A 23069-nucleotide genomic window follows, 5' to 3' on the forward strand; every position below is an offset into this window, starting at 1 on the left:
TTGTCTCCTATATAATAGACAGACTATACATACATTGACATAATACTATTAATAGGAAATATTTACTTATTTTTCTATTATCAATACACATACTAAATACCATAACACTTATTATGATAATAAAAGTGATGGTAAGATGATACTTTTGTTCAACACTATTGCATTCATGCAGCAATGGAGGCATAAATGAAGCATGCAGCTTTATGGATGACACAGAAGGAAGTTATCATTCAAAAGACTATGCTTCATTTTTGACTTACCAACTTTTAGAATTTGAATCAAACAGTTATGCATGAGTGCATAGACGTTTTGTGATATCCCACTCAGGTCAACAATGCTGTAGTTGGAAGATGGACAAAATTTGGCAGGGTACCCTAGTGGCTCAAGTGTTTGCTCATCATGCCAAAGACCCAGGTTCAATTCCCAACATGGTACAATATGTGAAGCCCATTCCTGATGTTCCCTGCATATTGCTGAAAGTACTCACTCACATTCATTCAACTCAATGACTTTAAACAAGTCAGTCCTGCTTCTTTTCTCTTAAATCTCTTAATGACGAAGAGACAGAGATGCCACACCACTTGCTAGATGTAATTTACACTCAATGAAATAATCAAAATGCAAAGAATATAAACAGGAAAGTTGTTAGACATTTGTTATATTTTGTTATGACTGGGGCAGTGGAGATTGATGATAGTCTATTTGTCGGGATTGTTAGTAGCAGCAACTAACTGAAACACTCACAAAATACTGAGTGCTGTTGTGGTTGTAACAGGAAGTATCATTTAGAGTTACCTCCCTCTGTTGTTGACTCTACATGATATGTTATGATTATGTAACGAGACACTTCAGGATAAGGATAAGAAATGTGAATGACAAGTTATCTTTTACAAAAGAAAGCATTGTTTAACACCAATGTGAAATTGACTTAATAACTCAATCTACATAAGTGGATCACAATTTCAACATCACTTATTGTCACTAACATTTAAACTAATATGGCAGTGACTGTTGCACTTCAGCATGGCATTGAAGCATTTACACCTGTTTGTTTGACACTTGCTATGTTCAGAGCTGCCACATCTCACACCCTGCCCACCACATATAAATGAAATGAAATTTCATGAAAATGACTGAAGCATATTGATTGTTGTTACACAAAATGACACGAAATGGCTGACCCACACTTCTAAATGCCTCTACAGGAACTTCAAACTAAAGTTCCTGTACCTCCATCTGTCTGTAACGAGAGTGACTCTAGGCCCTTTTACAATCAGACATCCATTTTATCTCATTAAAAGATCTAGAATATACGAAAAAAAAGAATGTCTTGCTACCTTCCAACACTATCCCACATTATGAAGAACAAGCAAAGGCTTCTTTCAAGACATTTGACAGTGTCAGAATTATACACATTGATATGAATAATGTTTCACAAAGCAATTGTAGTGCTACAGTGATCGTTACTCCCATTATTACTTTGTGCAGAGTTATGAGTATCACAGCACTAAAAAATTTGCTGAACAGCATCCATTCCTTATTTGATCCCTTTTCAGCTGTGCACCTTAGGCAGAGTAACAACAAGTAACATATTTTAATGTCTAACAACTACACCCTTAGGTGTGTTTTGTCAAGAAGGAATGAAATGACTGCCACTCCAAGCTACCACTGCCCTCATACCACACAATGCACATACACCTTTTTCTACATTTGCAACTGAATAAATGAATGATCACAGACTAAATGTCTGCTATTTTCATCAGTCACTGTTTTAATTGGCTCATTAAACAATCAATGAAATTACTCATGAAATGAATTGTAATCAGAATCTCCTCAAAGCAAATGCATAACACAAACAAACACATAAAACAATTACAACAAAAATCTATCTAATTTGTTTCAGTGAAACTGCACTCATTGAAACAAAGTTGGGAGATTTCAAAAACAGGTTACAAACAAAGGTGCAACCAAATGCTTGGAGTCATCATGTCCACTTAGCCTACATTGATGTTTCCAATGGCTGCACTACTTCATGCTACTTAGCAATAACCATTTTTTTTATAACAAATCATGAGACAAACTGTGCCTAATGGTTGCTGAAACCTGCTCAAAGGTTAAGGAATGTCATCGAAAAACAGTTATGGTCTCATTGCAACAGTTCTGTGTTCCAAACACGATTATTCCATTAACGGCATTTGGACCAGACTACAGCATGTTGGAGATCAATGACATTTGCTGTTGAGAAGCAAATGGCGACACTCCTTTCTGACGTTGTGATAGTCACTTCTGTGATCTTAAGAGCCATTTAACATTGGAGTGAATGCCACTTATGATTGGACCCTTGGGAAAAACTGCCCTGGACTGGGTCAATTTCACGCCAATATGGTTACAATGCAGTAAATCAGTCACATGCATAACTGTTATCAGTGCAAGCACATATTTAACTCCTGTAACGAAAGATTTCAATTTCAAGCATGTTTTAGTAATTTTTGCTCACATAATTCTCAAACAATGTAATTTTCACAGTTATCACTCTATTAACTCATCACAGTTTAATATAAAGATCTGCTCATCACCTGCAGAGATCAAGGTAATATGCCAAATCAGTTCCAGGTTTTTAATAATGTCCTTTACTATTTTCCACCACTGAACATATTAAAACTCTCTTACTACAGAACACTCTTACTGTAAACACAATACAACCAAATTGTATAACTCTTTAACACATCTCAGCAAAGGCCAAAAATGGAAACAATGGTTAACTCACTTTTTTTTATCTGTTTATTTCATGTAACAAACAGAAAATACTAGGCCATTCAGAAAAAACTGATTAAGAGTTACGTCCCTTTAAAATGGGCCATATGTTCCAGTATCAGCAAATGAGTGAGTTTGTTTCACGCCGCACTCAGCAACATTCTATAGCAGCGGTCTGTAAATAACTGAGACTGGACCAGACAATCCAGTGATCAACAGCATGAGCAATGATCTGCACCACTGGGAACAAATGATGTGTCAACCAAATAAGCAAGCCTGACCACCCAATCCCATTAGTCGCCTCTTACAACAAGCATAGTCGCCTTTTATGGCAAGCATGGGATGCATAAAGCCTATTCTACCCTGGACCTTTACTTTACGGGTCTGTTCCAATATCAACTGGAGGAGCCAGGTCTACTAAACCATCAGCCAACTGAATTCCCAGGACACTTCTTAGTCATAATGCTGGATGTATTTAATTGTAAGATGCCAAAAAGAACCTGCTTCAGTGTGGTACCTAACTAACTGAGTGTGACCTTATACAAATTGAGACTTCAGTAAACGGAACAAATGAGTGACTAACTAGTTGACAAATTTATTCCTGACACAAAAAAGACCAAAGCAAACATAATACAAACAAGCTGTCTGTTTGAAATTTTAGAAGCTGATGAATAAAAAGGAAGTTACAATACTAATATGGGTAGAAAATACTTTTGGTGTAGATTCTTTTACCATTGTCAAGAGTTCTGTACGATGGTATAAAAGTCTAAACCAAAACCCTGCATTGTACTTTAATATAGTATTTGTTATCTATAAAAGTACTGTATGTTTCTTATTACAAATGAGTGCAATGTTTGATTATTTTAAAAAAATATCATGAGTTGTCATTGGAGGTGTCCTTGTGTTAAAGATGAGCATGCCATCTGTTGAATGGGTTCAACTGAAGATGGAAAGCTTAGATATGCCAAACAGATTCATCAGTAGCACTGAGACTGCGAAAAAAGTGCCAACTAGGCATGTCTTTGCCACCCACACATTCATTCAGAGGATGTAGAGTAGATGTAAAGCGCACTTCCTCTTAAGTCTGAACCAGATCCTTCGAAATAATGTTTTCTGACATGAATGACGGATTACCAACTCAGCTGACACATTCAGCTTCATGGCAGATGCGTGGTTTCTTGTCTAATGAATCACTAGACCAATATACCAAAAGTCATGGAGAAAAAGAAAAGTGTTAGAAACGTTTTAGCAAACTGATGCCATGCTGGCAAAAAATAATTCTACATATGCAAAAACCCATCACTTTATCTCGACATGTCTCCTATATTTCCTTCAAATGAATTTTAAATCTTTCTGAAAACAAATAAATGACCTTGGAGGGTTGGTTGGTTGTCTAGTGCGTCATTCAGCTATATTCCAGCTATACGACAGCATAGCCATGATCCAGTGATCATGGTCATCGATCTACACAACTTCGATATGATAACATGAGTCAATCAAGTCAGCGAGTTTGATCTCTTTATTCTCCTTTTGCCACAAACATGGGTTTGTTTTTTCTTAGATTTATTGTCTAGAAAGTGTCTGCATTACACAAGTGATCATAATTTATTACCCTTAACATAAATTTGTCGAATTCTGATTGGTCAATGGCCAAAGCATACAAAACCAGATGTAGATGGATTTGCCAGGGTATATGAACCATACACCCCATCAAATCTGTCATGAGACACTACATGGGTTGTACAAATGATCTTGCCCTTTAATAGAATGTGGCTGCCAAACAGCTGATCGCTTCAAAATTTTAGAGTTTATCTATACAATTTTTTTGTATTAACAGAGTAGTAAAATTGTTGCCATAATTTCTTATTTGTATGTGTCAATGAATACATCCAAAACACAAAATATTTCTGTACTTCACTAGTTGTTTATCAAAACCTCAAAGGCAATCATTTTCATCATAAATTAAACCATCCTGGGTAGTCTCCCTTTATGACAGTTCAGGAAACATCATGGCAAAACATTTTGCGTCACACTCTGATGAAGGTGGAATGTTGTTGTTTAGATAAATTAAGAGATCTTAGGGGTAACAGATTTGTCACATGGTGTTTTGAAAGGGTGTATGGGATTGTATGACCCTTGTAAATTCCGCAATTCCTTCTGCTGCACCTCGGGTAATACAGAATTTGCAAGTATCTTACAGGCCTGTACACCCTTTCAAAACACCATGTAACTGATTATATTCCTTTGTGTATCGCAACAGTTTCATGTTATAGACCTTGAACACTCCTGCGTCAAGACAGTATGCAATATTATATCAAAGGGATTTATCTCGGATTCCGAACTATTAGTGCTCTTGAGTGAGTATAGTATTCCAGCTATATGGGAGTCTTGGACCAGACAATCAAGTGATCAGCAGCATGAGCATTGGGTTGCACATTTGGGAACCAATGACATTTACCAACAAAGTCAGCGAGCCTCAACACCCCTTATGTTAGTTGCCTCTTTCGACAAGCATAGTTACCTTTTATGGCAAGCATGGGCTGTTGAAGGTATATTCTACCCTTGACCTTCACAGGTTTGTGCTTTTGATAGGCAAAATGAAAGAAAAGTGTTATTTTGCTCAAAAGATTTTTTAATGTTCTTAATTTTGAGGTCTGAACACAGCTTTCAATACTGCTTTCAGCTCACTAATATAAACTTGTTCGTAAATATTGTTTGTAGCCACTTATAGTAAGATTGATGCATTATCACGATGGGAGACCAGATAAAGAAATGGGCTTTACGCACTTCAATGTCAGAGTGAGTAAGTGAATGAGTTTAGTTTTATGCATACTCTGCATATTCCAGCCATCTGGCAACAGTAAATAATTGTGTTTTGACAGGACAATCCAGTGATCAACAGCATGAGCATTGATCTATGCAACTAAGATGCGATGACGTGTCGATTAAGTCAGAGAGCCTGACCATCCGATCCCATTAGTCGCCTCCTACAACAAACTGGGGTTACTGAAGATCAGTTCTATCTCAGTGCACAAAATGCTGAAGACCAAACTTGTGTTTATTTCATGATGAGCGACCCCTTTAACAACTAGGCTACCTCATCTCCCTATTAAATTGATTATTCAATGTCTCTTGCTAAAGAGGACACCCATGTAACACAAGCTACCTAAATTAAGCTCTCACATTTACAAGACCTATATTTAAATTAATTAGAAATCTTAAACTTCCATTTGAGAATTTTACTGACATTTTCCTACAGATTTTGTGCAGGTTTAGATTCATCCCAGTAGCCTGCCTAATATGGTGATTTCCATAATTCCATTTGTTTCAATAATTGCAAGAACAGACCATTTGTAGAGACAGTAGTTAGAATGAGCTTATGTATAACACAATATATATCCACTATATCATTTAATGCTACCATGGTTACCAGCAATATTTTATCAACTGCAGCAGAACATTCAAGAGTATTTCAAGCATTAATTAGTAGGGAGAAAAGACACATCAAATATCAGACCAACAGCTGCAAGTTACTCAATCACACATGATATCTGTTTACTATCTCTACATCATAATGACTTACAGAACAAGAAGGAAAAATAATGGATGTTTGTGGGAACATGTTTTGGAGCTTAGAATGAGAACAAAATTAAAAAATAAAAAATAAATATAAACATCACCATTTAATTATAATTCCTGATATATTTCTTTAATTATCATTCCTGACATATTTCTTTAACCGGGAATTAAACTTGAAAATATCACATGCATGTGGTTTTATTTAACTTTTACATCACTTTTCGAATTATAATGTCATGAATGTTTGGAACTAGAATTTAATGGTGAGTGAGCGAGGCAGGTTTTATGCCTTTCTTAGTAATATTCTAGCAACATCATGTCAGGGGATACCAGAATTAGGCTCTACATATTGCACCCATGTGGGGAATTGAACCCAGGTCTTCAGCATGAAGAGCAGGTGCCTTTACCCATTAAGCTACCCCACCACTCCGGAATTTAATAGAGAACTGAATCTCTTAACAATCATAGCTTGGCACTCTAATGACCTGGATTCGATTCCGTACATGGTACACACATTTCTGGTGTTCCCAGTAGAAAAAGTACTGAGATTTGCTGCAGCATAAAACCGGACTCACTCATGCTTGCTTCTATTAGAGAGTGAGTGAGTGTGGTTTTATGTCACTTTCAGCAATATTCCAGCAAAATTAAAATGGTGCACATCAGAAATGGACTGCACACATTTGTACCCATGTGTGAAATCGAACCTGGGCCTTCGGTGTTATGTGTAAGCACTTCTACCACTAAGCAAGATCAACTGTTTTGAAAGATAAAACCTGATTCAACATGAATGTGTGATTCTGGCAGGACTTCATCAACTGTAAACACAGAATTTAGATTTTGATAGAGATATGTGCTCAAACACATCAGATCAGAGGGGGTCCTATTCAACTGACAGAGCCTTCCACTATAATATACTATTCTATCAATGTATGCAATCCTAAAGCTATTGAATCTAACTTCTGTATTTTCAATTTTATAATTGACATAAATTTAATCAAGCATGGTTCTATCTTACTACTAACACATCACTACAGCTAGATACAGGTGAATGCATTTGCAGAAATGTATTAAAGATATGTACTTGATATCAAATAAATTTTGTTCATATTTAACAGAGAACATAATTTGCTTAAAAGCCTTGTATACTATCATTTGATTATGGCTCTGGGTTGGCTTTTGAAAAATCTACAATTTCACATGTTGCACTTAATATAAATCAAATAAACACTGTAATTTACTGGTAACACTTTATCAACTGGGACAGGGTACTCTAGAGTGCTTTACTGCCTGTGTATCATGCACACATAGAAAACCAGATCAAACATGGTTTCATGTTCATGTAAACACGTTCCGCGTGAAGGTGAGTTAATTTCAGCAAGGGTTTCTTCATCAACAACCAATTACCTACCGTCGGAGTCATAGTCCTTCTCCAAGTCCTCATACTTTTCCACCATATTGTGGTACATTTCCGTAATCTTATCCATTGTGATGGGATTGAGAGTGTCGTGTAAATGACAGCCCTCAGATCCCTTCAGCCTGGTTCTAACTGTCGTCAAACTCGGAGCGTCAGCCAGCTAGCAGCTGATGGGGGCTGCTCAAACAGTGTCTAGTGGCCAGTAATCTTCTTCAAACATACACAACTCTCCACCATAAACAACACAGCATGGATGTCACTTGAATATCAAAAGTCACCTCAGAAACAGATGCCGTCTATTGGTTCTTGAAAAACTTCAACAATTCTTCATTCTTAAAATAGTGTGTTTTCTATTCTTCTTCCAGCTTTATCAAGGTGACACTTTTGGACTCAACCCCTAGTGTACTCGTCCTTCGTAAACACACCTCATACAGAGCTGCAGGGAGGCAACAGGACAGACTAAGTCCTCCGCAACCTTGATGTTCTAGGACATAACTTAACTCCATTGTTCACACAATGAAATTTACTCCACAAATATATTACTAAGATATATAAAGATCCAACCTTTGAAAATTTCTTACAACTTTTTCATCACTCAGGGCCTCCATGAAAGGAATTCAAAAATCATCAATAAGCGTTAAGTCATCCAATGTTCGCATCTGTTTTCAAATCATGAACCAGGAAACCCATCATTACATGCACTAGTCTTAGGTTCCCGTCTGAGAAGGTATTCTTGTCCACTCGAATATTTCCACTCGAGAACTTGCCCTAATCACTTTGCATTATTTCTCCGTCCACTTAGACAGCTTCCTGGGATCGCCATAGTAACCTGTGTCAGGATTTGACAGGAGCAGAAGCCACTTCCTGTGCGAAGTGATGCATGCAGCCCATCAAAGAACCTATGTCTGAAGCAATGAATGGATCTCACATCAACCATCAAGGTTATGTAAAAAGCTAGAGTATTCCTGTCGAGCAGTACGCAGCTTTACAAAAGACTCTAATCCGATTCAATAAATGTGTTCTCATCAGAAAAGAATTATGCATCAACAGGTTCACCCTAAATTATCTGCTCCCAAGTTTTAGGGGAATGAGACGATACTCCACTTCTGCTTCCTATGGCAAATGACAAAGATTTGATCATCAATTATGTTATTTTTTTATCTGAAAATCTATACATCACATAATGACTTTTAAAAATAGCCCCACAACAGATTTCTTACAAAAGGACCAGTGGAAATCAATAAATCTATAAAAGTACAGAAAACCGTTACTATGGTGACACAAAAATTGCAAGTCGTCTTCAATGTGACACTTCAATGTCAATTTGTCTAAAATAATCCAATACAAACAAAATTACCCCAAACAAATTACCACAGAGACAAAATATTCCAAGGATATCAAAATACCATCCATAACAATACTCATACTGTTTCGGTCATCATTAAAGCCGACATATGGTGACGTTTTCAAGAGATGCCACTACAAAATACCAGCCTCTGTAAAGGTAGGACTGACCACACTATTCCCCAACTCTGTCCTCAACATGTGACACGGTGGTGCGAGATTCCATGTTGCAATAGTATTGATCAAATCTCAGCTAACCAGTAACAAGGAGCTATGTTATGTTAGTGTGGAACAAAATGTCTTTGAATAGCCTACACTGTCGACTTATCAGCTTCACCGCCAACATCTAGCCTCCATGTATTGCATAGAACCTCTGATCCTACATCTTAGTAAGTGTGTGCAATGGCGCTATACATCTTCGCTTTTCACCTTTTTTCACATTTTTCATATGATCTCATCCTCTTTGATCTTATGAGGATTAACATTATCAACTGAATCAAGAAGTAAAATCTTTGGAAAATTATATGGATAGGATAAGAATATGGTAGCATTACATCAAAGAAATGTTCATCTGGAATAATCAAATTAATTCTTTTTGAACTGAAAATAAAAGGACTGAAGATACTGAACAAAAAAATGCCACACTTGACCTAACTGATCGATAATCTTTCACGACCATAAATTAGCTGAGTCTCCTATCTACCCCACCTTCTGACATGCCACCCCAAACTCCACCTCTATACTCCTAGCTTAGCAACATAACACACATGACCCAATCTCTCTTAATCTATGCTTTCACCCAACCAACCATGCCTGACTCCACCTCTCTACCAACCAACCATACCTGACTCCTGCTCTCTACCAACAACCATACCTGACCTCATCTCTTTACCAACCATACCTGATGCCACCTCACTAACCACTCTACAAACCAACCACACCTGATGCCACCTCTCAAGCGAGAAGGGTCAGTTTGGACATGATGTGTGAAGTTCATTTTGATGTCATCCACTTCAAACTATGATAGACTCACAACCAAATTTCCACCCAACCTGACCAATCTCAAACAACCTCACTTCCCTCACCTGACCCACTCTCCTTCCCCTCCACATCAACATGACTGACTTCTTCTATTCAGTTGTATTTAATCCATACTAGTAACATGAGCATCATCAAATGATTCTGAATGTGATTTATTCCCAAATGTCTGCTACATCACCCATCCCAACAACATGCATATTCCCAAGGGACAATGATGACTTCTAATTCCCACCATTGTATTATTCAACGGCATATCTGACGTCAAATATGACTTTCATGAAGCTCGATCCTCCTATCTTTAACCCATCAGATCAATAGAGGACATGTTTTCAGATTCACTGCCAACAGTCTTGTCGTGTCACCTTTTGACTGCAGTGCCCACAAAACAAATCCACGCATTAAGTGTTCAGTCTCAGAAAGCCCTTCCCCTGTGTCTTGTTACTGCATCCAGCCTAATATGATAACTCCTCATATTATACTTACATTATGACTCCCCATTTTGTTCAACAGAACAGGTTTAAAGTAGGTTTCACTGTGCTGCAAGTCCTAATGGTGGGGTTAGATATGGTTTAGAGTGGTGTGACAATACAGTGATGCACTATCGCATCATGATACAATAGTACCAATGATGCAATTTGGGATGACTATTGAGGAAGAAAGAGCTATTGCAATAATGACAGTCTATCAACAGTTAAATGCATCATTACAGTCCAAGATACAATACATCGATTTACAACTCCTGTATCGCTATACATACAATACATTTCATTACAAGTAACACTGATGTAAAACCATTTTAAAAAGAAGAGGCTGTTGAAGAACCAGTATATTTAGATTCTGTAGTACTTCTTAGTTTGTTTTTCTGTCATACAGAAAGAAATATATCCAAGAAAGCCTGTACAAGTCTAAAATATGTGGCAAGTCTAGATTTCCAGACTCACTGCTTTGCAGATCAGTTTAGACTCTAAAAATGAAGAATGTCTCTACACTCCTTTTTATTATGTCTTATGAATATAAAATAGGAACTGATTTTTAATGTGAACTATGTTAATTTCAGAAACTAGTTGGCTACCTAAGTCTGTTGATGGAAAAAGCATTATCTTCATTATGAGTGTCCCAAAGCTTACATGTGTCTCCCTGCAATATTCCATCTTCACTGTCTGAGAATACAAAACAAATGATTCAGGGTTGTAGAGGTATGATGTGGAAAATCAAACCCGGATTTTCATTGTGGTGAGCAAACACTTTAACCTTTCGGCTACCCCACCCGCCCCTGGTGGGTGGGAATAGAGGCAGTAGGCACTGGTGAGGCGAGAGTAAAGAAGTGGGATTTTGATCTCCCCTTAAAGGTTCACAGTGGTCAGGGATTCTTATTCCTTTGTTGATTTTTATTAAAAGGTTAAAAGCTACTTTAAATTTTGCAAATTTTGTTATTAGGTCCTTTCAGGTTTCAAATTCTTAAAAGATGGAGTGGTTCAACAAAAAATGATTTAAAAATTCATTATTCTAAACAGGTGTTGTATATTCTAAAAAGGTGCCTCCTGAAGATTTTAACATCTGAGGATTCTGGAGAAGGGCTTGGATTACCAACCAGCACAAATCCCTTCTTCCATTTCGAAATTCAAAGTAGAATCCTCAAGTTCTCAGTTTGTTGTTGAAAACTGTAACAATGGACTGGACAGGAAAAATAGCTGCCATATAATCTGAGATGGATACTGATGAAACTATATTCTTTGATCTATTCATTGCCACCCTTGACTTTCAATGTCATTATTGTAAACAAACAAAAATCATTTCTTAAACAGACTAACTCAAAGAAAAATCAAAGTCAAACAGGTTTAGATCTCAAGCACTTCAGGGCCCAGCGGTTAAAGCATTTGCTTGTCATGCCAAAGGCCCGGTTCGGTCCCCCTCATGAGTACAACATGTAGAGCCTACTTCCAGTGTTTCCTAGCAGTGATATTGTTGGAATATTGCTAAAAGCAACATAAAATACAACTCAGCCACTCAAGCATCTCCATTAGCTTAAGATATTACCATAATTTTAATAACCACACCACACAAGTCTCAATACACATCACATGTCTCACTTCATATCACACTAAATTAGGTCAAAGTTCTCTAGGCAAACATCGTGAGTCTTTCTCCTACAAGACAACATGCGATTCCTCAAACAACTACAGACACTAATGAAAGCCGAATTATTCCATCACAGGAATACTGGAAAATCCTTGTGGAGGAGATGCATTTCTCAACAGATTCCTCTGGGCAATTCATTCCCTATTTAACCCCAAGACTAAGGGAAGTAAAAAAGTATCAATATCTTCATCAGACGAATCAGAGCAAGTGCGTAAACGAAGCAGATACTGGCAATTCCCCGTCCACGAATGTCACTAATGTCATTGCATAATCTGTCCAAACGACAGCAGTGTTCAAGTCATTCTACCCACAATACCAGGCAACCGTCCCAGCCAATCAGAACATGTTTTATAATTGGTCAGTTTTAGTTATCATTCAATCTGTTTCCCCGATCTTAAGCCCCTAGGTGAAGGAATATAAACGGGCTTGCTGGCCACACCATCAACAAGTGCAGGAATGGAGGAATCCACGATATTTTGACAATCAATAAATATATAATGTGCTTTATGTCTGAGGAAATTAGTCCTGTCTGTTAGGAATACTGCCAGCACTGAGAAGGTGATTGGGGTGACTAGCATTAACCTCAATACGGAACTAAAGACAGGACTTGCGAAATACGATCCATGGGCAATTAATCCAACTGATTTGAACTAAAGTTTCATCATTATTCTTAATTATGTCCTACAAAAAGAGTACAAGACAGCTATTTCTGTTTTTACAATCATTTTTGAAAAGGACATTTATAATAATTTATTGATACTTTGTGCTGTGAATTAATATCAAACTGAAATTGTGTTCTGAATAAATATCAAAATGAAATTTTGCTCTGAATTAATATCAAAGTGAAATTGTGCTTGGAGTTAATACAAAAATGAAATATTGCACAAGACATTCAAATTACATGACTGAGTTTTTGCTTCAGTTTCTTAATGTTTGTTTCTTTTCACAAGACACTGCAATATTCCAGCAAATATGACAGCAAAGTGATTGACAACTTGTCAGGAAACAGAAACATTAAACTAAACTTTGTATGGCCTCTCACCTATTCTCCTAATAGTTGATTCTAATAGAAGTTGTAGACTTTTACTATCTTCACAAATGTATCCCTGGGGCATAGTATCATATCAAACATTAAACTAAACTTTGTATGGCCTCTCACCTATTCTCCTAATAGTTGATTCTAATAGAAGTTGTAGACTTTTACTATCTTCACAAATGTATCCCTGGGGCATAGTATCATACAAACATTAAACTAAACTTTGTATGGCCTCTCACCTATTCTCCTAATAGTTGATTCTAATAGAAGTTGTAGACTTTTACTATCTTCACAAATGTATCCCTGGGGCATAGTATCATATCAAACATTAAACTAAACTTTGTATGGCCTCTCACCTATTCTCCTAATAGTTGATTCTAATAGAAGTTGTAGACTTTTACTATCTTCACAAATGTATCCCTGGGGCATAGTATCATATCAAACATTAAACTAAACTTTGTATGGCCTCTCACCTATTCTCCTAATAGTTGATTCTAATAGAAGTTGTAGACTTTTACTATCTTCACAAATGTATCCCTGGGGCATAGTATCATATCAAACATTAAACTAAACTTTGTATGGCCTCTCACCTATTCTCCTAATAGTTGATTCTAATAGAAGTTGTAGACTTTTACTATCTTCACAAATGTATCCCTGGGGCATAGTATCATATCAAACATTAAACTAAACTTTGTATGGCCTCTCACCTATTCTCCTAATAGTTGATTCTAATAGAAGTTGTAGACTTTTACTATCTTCACAAATGTATCCCTGGGGCATAGTATCATATCAAACATTAAACTAAACTTTGTATGGCCTCTCACCTATTCTCCTAATAGTTGATTCTAATAGAAGTTGTAGACTTTTACTATCTTCACAAATGTATCCCTGGGGCATAGTATCATATCAAAAATTAAACTAAACTTTGTATGGCCTCTCACCTATTCTCCTAATAGTTGATTCTAATAGAAGTTGTAGACTTTTACTATCTTCACAAATGTATCCCTGGGGCATAGTATCATATCAAAAATTAAACTAAACTTTGTATGGCCTCTCACCTATTCTCCTAATAGTTGATTCTAATAGAAGTTGTAGACTTTTACTATCTTCACAAATGTATCCCTGGGGCATAGTGTCATACAAAAGAAACATCACAGGAAATTTGGTGGATCTTGGATTTAACTGATTGACTGATTTTGTTTAATGTCATATTCATATTGAAGCTATATGGCAGTGGACTGTAATAACAGAGTCTGGCCTAAACAATCCAGTGATCAACAGCATAAGCACCATTCAACTCTACTGGTATACGATGACGTGTCAACCATGTCAGCAAACCTGACCTCCTCATCCTTTTGGTCACTTTTTCCTCTTGGATTTGAACCCGCAACCAATGGAACAAGCATTAGATAGGGGACATAACTCTCCACACAGCAAAATGTGGTGTGTTAGACCAAGGGTTGTCAAGTACTTGGTATTCAACCCAGTCTACAAGCAGAGTGCACTTTCTAACCACTATAATACCCCACCAACCATATATTATATGAAAAGCAATCAGAGACTTCATGCTGTTTAAACTTAGCTGAAGGTGTATCCTGTATTTGTTTTTCATTTATCAGCAAGAGTTCTCTTCTGGAGGACTCCTACATCACGTACATTGGAATTCGGGCCAAAATTGGTAATTACGACTAATTAAAAACCTGAAAGGACCAGCCTTTCTCTCAGTAAATCTTCTAGTACTCTAGAAGCAAAAGCACTGTGTTCATGCTGAATCCTGCAATAATCACATTGTTGTATTTTGATGGCTTTTGATTACTTTTCCACAACAGTAGACAAGAAGAGAGGCAAGGATGTTAGGATCCTCCACAGCATAAGCCTTGAGAAAGATTTAGACCACTTGCTTATCAATGGTAGGCAGGTCTGTTTCAATTACAGCAAGAACCTCTCTGCTCATCAAAATGTCAGAGTCAAGGAGACAACTTATGATGTATAGATGAAGAGAAATTATGAAGGATTACCAATCTAAACACAGAAAATAAAAACCTCTTAAAAAACACCAATGTGAGGCAGGCAGTTTCTTCACTAAAGGTTCTCTCAAATAAAAAAGACAATTCACCTATCACTTCAGTCTGCCATCAAAAGAGAAGAGAGTGGTGGGGTATCCTAGAGGTTAAACCATCCGCTCGTCATGCTGAAGAAAGGAATTAGATGGAATGTCTACTTTCAGGATCATGACCCTTGTTTCAGACTGAGAACAATGCAAATGTAGAACATGGTTCTTGGGTAAACCGTGCTTGTTTCAGACTGAGAACAATGCAAATGTAGAACATGGTTCTTGGGTAAACCGTGCTTGTTTCAGACTGAGAACAATGCAAATGTAGCACATGGTTCTTGGGTAAACCGTGCTTGTTTCAGACTGAGAACAATGCAAATGTAGAACATGGTTCTTGGATAAACCGTGCTTGTTTCAGACTGAGAACAATGCAATAGTAGAACATGGTTCTTGGGTAAACCGTGCTTGTTTCAGACTGAGAACGACGCAAATGTAGAACATGGTTCTTGGATAAACCGTGCTTGTTTCAGACTGAGAACAATGCAATAGTAGAACATGGTTCTTGGGTAAACCGAGCTTGTTTCAGACTGAGAACAATGCAAATGTAGCACATGGTTCTTGGGTAAACCGAGCTTGTTTCAGACTGAGAAGGATGCAAATGTAGCACATGGTTCTTGGGTAAACCGTGCTTGTTTCAGACTGAGAAGGATGCAAATGTAGCACATGGTTCTTGGGTAAACCGTGCTTGTTTCAGACTGAGAACAATGCAAATGTAGAACATGGTTCTTGGGTAAACCGTGCTTGTTACGGACTGAGAACAATGCAAATGTAGAACATGGTTCTTGGGTAAACCGTGCTTGTTTCAGACTGACAACAATGCAAATGTAGCACATGGTTCTTGGGTAAACCAAGCTTGTTTCGGACTGAGAACAATGCAAATGTAGCACATGGTTCTTGGGTAAACCGTGCTTGTTTCAGACTGAGAGTGAGTGAGTGAGTGAGTTTAGTTTTACGCCGCACTCAGCAATATTACAGCTATATGGCGGCGGTCTGTAAATAATCGAGTCTGGACCAGACAATCCAGTGATCAACAACATGAGCATCGATCTGCGCAATTGGGAACCGATGACACGCGTCAACCAAGTCAGCGAGCCTGACCACCCGATCCCGTTAGTCGCCTCTTACGACAAGCTGAGTCGCCTTTTATGGCAAGCATGGGTTGCTGAAGGACTATTCTACCCCGGGACCTTCACGGGTCGTTTCAGACTGAGAACAATGCAAATGTAGAACATGGTTCTTGGGTAAACTGTGGTTGTTTCCATGCGCCAGTACATACCGTGAATGGTTGCAGAAAGCTGGGGTGTATTTTCGTTCAGATGAAACAGTATTTTATCTTCACAATATGTTTGTTAGCAAAGTTTCTTATCTCACTATTTTCCTATACAGTTTCTATCGAATGCTGCAATCCAATGTAGATGGAAAGAAGGAAATACTTGAATGAAAAGTACTGGAAAGTGCACAAGCGTGGTCAAAAGCGTAGTTATCGATGATGATATTTAACATGTGAATGGTTTAACAAAGCACATAGCTAAAACTTGCTAGAATACAAAATGGCAGACACTGACTAAGAACTTGTGTCAAACAAAAAGGCAAAAGGCAATATGTAGCAGAATTTGCGGCTCAAAAGGAGATCTAATGGAAAAATAGAAGGGCATAAGTTAGTAGTTCCTGCAGCACGGTATACCATGGTAAATACTGTGGTAAAGACCATGGTAAATACTGTGGTACTGTACGCTATTCTTGGGTGTGTGTCATAGAGGACAACTCATTGAGGATACTAAATGACCTTCCATGTAATACTGTTTTTATGAAATGAGTTAATGATTTGGTATCAAACAAGCGAAAGCGAGTCTGATACTAAATCTTTAACAAGTTTAATAAAAATGGTATTTCACGGAAGCGAGTTTGACTTTCATTTCAATCTGCAGATTTCCGCAGATTGATGGAAAATTGTCATCCTTGAAGATACAGCTGGAAATATGTGTAAGTGGGGCAATGAAGAAACATATAAGATAATGTTGATGCCATGAATGTACAGTAATTCTTTCCTTTAAAGATGCAAGACAACATCTGTTAGAGTGACAAGGGGTTCTTTGTGTTTATCTTATTTTTATGAAATTATCATATATACTATTAACTATAATGACAGAGACAGGTGCTAGTTTCATGTAGTTGTGTAGTTTGTACAGATCTGATAATTGATGTTCTGGACTTGGCTGAACTTTGTTAACAGTCACGAAGCAGTAAGATAATCCAAAACGTTGTGCTCTCAAACTGACAACCACAAAACCCCTCTATCTTAGTGAAATGGAAGCAATATGATGTAACATTTATGAACATTTGGCACAGCATATCTATACTCCAAGTGATGGTGAAATAAGAGCTAGCTACAAAGTTAGCATGGTGCTGTGTGCCGTTTTTGGTATTCTTAGGACTAATTGAAGGTGACTGTCTCCAGCAGACTCCGACAGTGTAGGAAGGCGTCAGTATGACACATCACTAGCACAAACACGCTAAAAGGTCACAGTTCCAAGTATTCTGAGTCGTTATCAGGTTGGAACAAACTCAAAATGCTCTAAATACAGGACATGTATTAATAATGTAGCATGTCAAATCAACAACACGAAATGTAGTCCATTCCAATATGGATACCTGGTTAACATGGTTAAAGGGAGGAACCATCCTGTGAATAAATCTAGATATTTCAACAAATCAAGGATGATTAGATCGAACACAGTCACATCAGTGGATGTTATCTAGACATACCTGTATTGCATACACATGACAACAGTGGCACATGCTTCTGTAACAAAGCAACTGATTTATGCTTATTTTTCATAAACGCTACAAACGCTGGTAGGTGCTTAATGCCACACTCACTAATAAAGCGGCAGTCCAGCCAATCCAGTGATCAACAGCATGTACATCTGCACAACTGGTATACAATGACAAGTGTCCACCAAGTCAGGAGGTTTAACCACCCAAACTGTTAATCGCCTCTTACGACAAGCAAGGGTGGCTGACGATGAGTTGTAACATCAGGAGCCTGTTTAACAAAATTCTCATAAGCCTAAGATCTCATAGCCTAAGATCTCATAACTTTCTCGCGGCAGCCAGAGCTCTTGTGTTACAATATAGGTGGTACAAGGCAACAAGAAAACTTACCGGACCTTAGGCTTATAAGAATTTTGTGAAACGAGGCCCAGGTCTTCAAATATTGAGCCACATCTGCCACATGTGCTTATGTACTGTTCTTTCCCCCTTCACTTAAAATAATGCTGTTAGTTGTGTATGGATTATTGTGGGAAATACTATAATTTTTATATTTTCTATGAATATTTTTATGTTACTGAGTAAACAAGCTCATTGTTAAGTTATTGCTGACATACTGATTTATCAGGTCTGAATTCGATATGATTTAGATTATTTTGAGTTATGATTATATAAGCAGTCTGTTAAGGTATTATTGATATATCGATTTACAAGATATGACTTCTATATGTTTTTGAAATCTAATAAGTGTGGAAATGAGTTTTCATAATCTTATACCTCCATAAATTTAAAAACATATTGAAAAACATCCTTCACAGATAGGAAACTTGAAGGTGAAAATGATTAATAGTAAAACCCTACTTGTGTTTTTAAATATTGGAAACGTCAACCACATTTTTTGTTGGCTTAAAACCTAGCAAATACTGATCAAGAAATCCAACTGTGAAATACATGTCATCTTGGAAAACACATGTAAAACATACAATACATAATCTGATAGTGATAAAGGAACACTTTCATTTTTCTTTTTTTTAAAAAAAATTACCAAATTATCAAAACAAACATGGAAAATATAAAATAAATTGGTTAGTCAAGTAAACTTGAATTGTTAAATACACTGCAAACAAGCATTAAAGATCAGCACAACTTCAGATAATTGTCAGTCAGCAATCAGTCAGTAGTCAGTAAGTGGACAGGGGCCAGTGGCCACTCACTGATACTTTTCATATCACTGTAAAACTGTTATGCGCACAGCAATTTCAACAAAGCTCAAAAAACTCAACCAATCATTACCTGCAGACAGAGCATCCATGTCCATATATTCACCTGTGTAATGCAATAAACAGGTAGCTTGCAGATGAGAAAATTACAGGTAAAATCTCAAAGATGGTTTTACCTCAGTACTAAATGACAGTCAGGCATACCTGAACACAATTTAACAAGAATGCCTTCAATGATTGAGTGAATGCTAAATGTAAAAAACCAAAATATTTTCACCCATGTAATGATTGTTTACAGGGACAAGCTCATCGCAACTATGAAGTAAGATAGCTGATATTGCAATTTCAAGAAAGACTGAATCAGTATTACTTGGATTTGATTCCTCTCACTGTAAAGATCTGAATGAATCAGTAAGTGAGTGAGTGGGTATGGTTTGCAAGCACTTTTAGCCATATGCCACTTTCAGCATTGTCACAGGAAGGAAAATATAAAAAAAACAAGTTCTGGACAACAACCTATGGGTAATCATATCCCATGGATCCATAAATACCCTTGACTGCCCTAAAATGTTGTACTTTCTTAAACCAATCAAATGTCATTGTTTTATGAACATTCAGTTAGGCTTTATATCTGAACCAGGTTGACATGTAAATATTAAACTTAAGAAAAGACAACTCATACTAGACATAAATACCCCCTACATGGTACATCCTTTGGGAGTAGATGTCATGGCACTCAGAAATGACAGATTATATAATGTACAGTCTTTATTATTTTCCATTCAGTACTGCTTCAGTGCCTGATTATGTTCATTAAATCAGTACATGAATCAGCTCTGAATACCAGTGGCTGACAAGATATGCAAGACACAACATTTGCAGTGACTTTTACTGTGGGTTAGTCATATGTTCATGATGAGGGGTTTTGAACCGTAAATGAAATTTTGACTTCACTGAGATTGTACAAAAGTAAACTATGAATCTAAACAACACCATACCTACAAAACTGCTGACAATGTTAATTCAGGTTTCAACAACTACTTCAAAACAAACTGCTCGCTAATTCAGGTAATACAAAAGTTTACTAACAGCTTTACTAATTCAGTTTACTAACAGGTTAGTCTATTGTTAGTTTGTGAAACATTTGGGTTTGAGATTTTTGCAAATCTAGGAATTTTTTCATTCTTGTAGTTTTTAATTTACAAATCTCTGCATATTTTTCATGAGTACCAGTGAGAAAAATACGTTTCTGAACATGTTGTATGTCAAAAGTCATAAGAAATATTAAATAGGAAGATTTATTTTTTACTTTGAAGCTTATGTAATTTTCTATGTTTCCAGTTGATATGATGAAGTCAGCCAAAGTTCTTATTTTCCTTTTGTTTATGCTGGGTCTTTTGGTATAGTAAAATGAGTTGTCTCCCTTGAATCTTCAACTCCAATGGAGTACAATCATGACAAATTATTACGGAAAATAACCTTTACATAGTGAGTGCATTATTTCAACACAAATTTGTGTAAACTGTCCGGCAGGAATTTGTCATTGTAACACTGTTCAAATCAACAACCATAACCGTGCTAACAAACTTTACACCAGCCATTAGCAGCAATGGACTGCAACAATGGCCACCCTGGAACCATGTTTGGACTTAATCTTGGCACACATTGTTGTTACCAAGTTGATCAATACACAACACGATCGCTTTCAAATAGGCCAATAATAGCAGTAATACACTCAAAATATCTAAATCGTAGAGACAATACTGACGTTTGAAATCATTTCTGTGTTAAAAATGTCATTTCGTAAGGAAAATATGCTTTATCTTTCTAAAACATCACTTTACACATATCTTTTGCATCACAAAAACATGCATAATTATCTTGTGATTAATCCGTTTTCATAAAAATATCCCCAGCATAGAGCTAAAGTTAACATTTATTTTTATCAAAAGAAGCTGTCATAGCTGATTCTGTACATAGTACATCTAGAGTTCTGTCCCTTGTCTGTGATACACACACTTTGCTACACTCAGCTACATTACTCATGCAAGAAAACACATCCACTGAAATGACTGGTCAATATAAATGCAATTTTTTCAAAGGGTGCCAAGTCAAAAGTCAAAGTCAAAGTCAAATTAAACTTAAAACATCACAACAATTATGTCAATTCAATTTATTGTTTAATACTTTTAAATCAGTAAACATCATTGCAAACTATAAGTTTCCTGAACACTATGAAGAATGCAAGAAAAGTTCAGCTTCATTTGTCCTAGTCCAATAAACTAACCCAGAAACTATGTTACCGTCCATACCATTTCCTGTTATGGGAGCTGACAGTCAAAATGGCCACACCCACACAAAGCTGTGAGATTAATGCCTCAGACAAACAGTTTGACATAGTGCTAAATAAAGATTTGGAATCATATGAGTATGTCAAATGTATTGAATTTTCCATTACATGAATCAATATATTATTCTTAATTTTAGTCATGCCACCCAAGCACACTGAGAACATTTCATCTGTGCCATTTCAGTATCTACTGTGCTTTTAACCACTATTTTGATCTCTGTAAGAACTATATGATGAGACATTTCTTTCCTTAGATTTATTTCTCCCTAATCAATGATTTAACAAAGACTAATGGTTTAGATCTAATAACCATCATAAAAATACTAGAAGTGAGAGCTTACCTTGGGACCGATCCACTCCATCCGTGGCGATACCTTGGCCGTCTCTGCCGTCCATGGCGATGTCAAGCATTTCCTCGTCTTCACTGCTGTGGTGCGGTGAGGGGCGACGACGACCAACAGCGCCGTTGGAGTTGCCGCCGCCGCTCACGGTACTAACACCACTGTATGTCACAGCATTAGGATCCATATACTCTACAAGTAAAGAGTCTGTCTCCATTCTAAATAGCACACAGTGGCATCAACCAACTGGGCATCAGGAACAACACTGAAAATTAAACAAAACAGAATTAACACAAACAATACAAAATGGTAAGAAACCTTTTTTCACATTAATTTATAATATCATGATTCAAATTATGAAGACAAAACCATGGTTACAATACTCATGTCGGAAAAAAAAGTTGGATTTTGTTCAAATTATGAAGGCAATAGTTTTCAGATTGGAAAGGTTTCAATTTTTTCTTCCATGGCTTGCATCATGGTGGATCCTTGGTCATGTGTAGGCCAGACTATTTTAAACCGTTTACAAATCTCTAAGCTGCAAAATATTAAAACGTTAAAAATAGACATAAATGAAAACACGTTTGTTGTCACTGACCAGATTGGTGAATATTAACAAAAATGCATTTTTTTTGACAACATATTATTCAAAGCACTTTTGAATTAAAAACCAGGAAAATTATGACAAATGGTGATAGATCACTGTTATTAGAGGAGGGGAGGTAACTCTACACTATCATCGTTAATGTTACATGTAAGTTGAAATCAGAATCACCACTGAAACCTGAGAGTGATACAAGAGAAAAAAAACATTCCCTTCAATTCAAAGTACAAAAACAGTTCCTTCTGCGGTGTGAATTAAATTAAATCAGGTCGTCATTATCAACATGTGTTAATTTTTTATCTGTGATGAAAGCTTATCAAGATTTCCAAGACATTTACCAATGAGCAAGTTACAACAGCACT

General features: G+C 36.8%; 1 protein-coding gene across 3 annotated transcripts in view; it reads right to left on the reverse strand.

The window, feature by feature from the left end:
• LOC137274491 (H(+)/Cl(-) exchange transporter 3-like) overlaps window positions 1-23069 on the reverse strand; it is a 64812-nt gene that overhangs the window by 31632 nt on the left and 10111 nt on the right. For 2 of the 3 annotated variants that reach the window (XM_067807702.1, XM_067807701.1), the window contains exon 2: window positions 22104-22368. In XM_067807702.1, coding sequence (XP_067663803.1) covers window positions 22104-22320 — 217 coding nt within the window. In that variant the 5' untranslated portion in view covers window positions 22321-22368. Of the gene's footprint in view, window positions 1-19485; window positions 19519-22103; window positions 22369-23069 lie in introns of all 3 variants that reach the window. The other variant, XM_067807700.1, reaches the window with a different exon arrangement.

The sequence above is a fragment of the Haliotis asinina genome, chromosome 2 (assembly GCF_037392515.1).
Source record: "Haliotis asinina isolate JCU_RB_2024 chromosome 2, JCU_Hal_asi_v2, whole genome shotgun sequence".
Taxonomy (NCBI): domain Eukaryota; kingdom Metazoa; phylum Mollusca; class Gastropoda; order Lepetellida; family Haliotidae; genus Haliotis; species Haliotis asinina.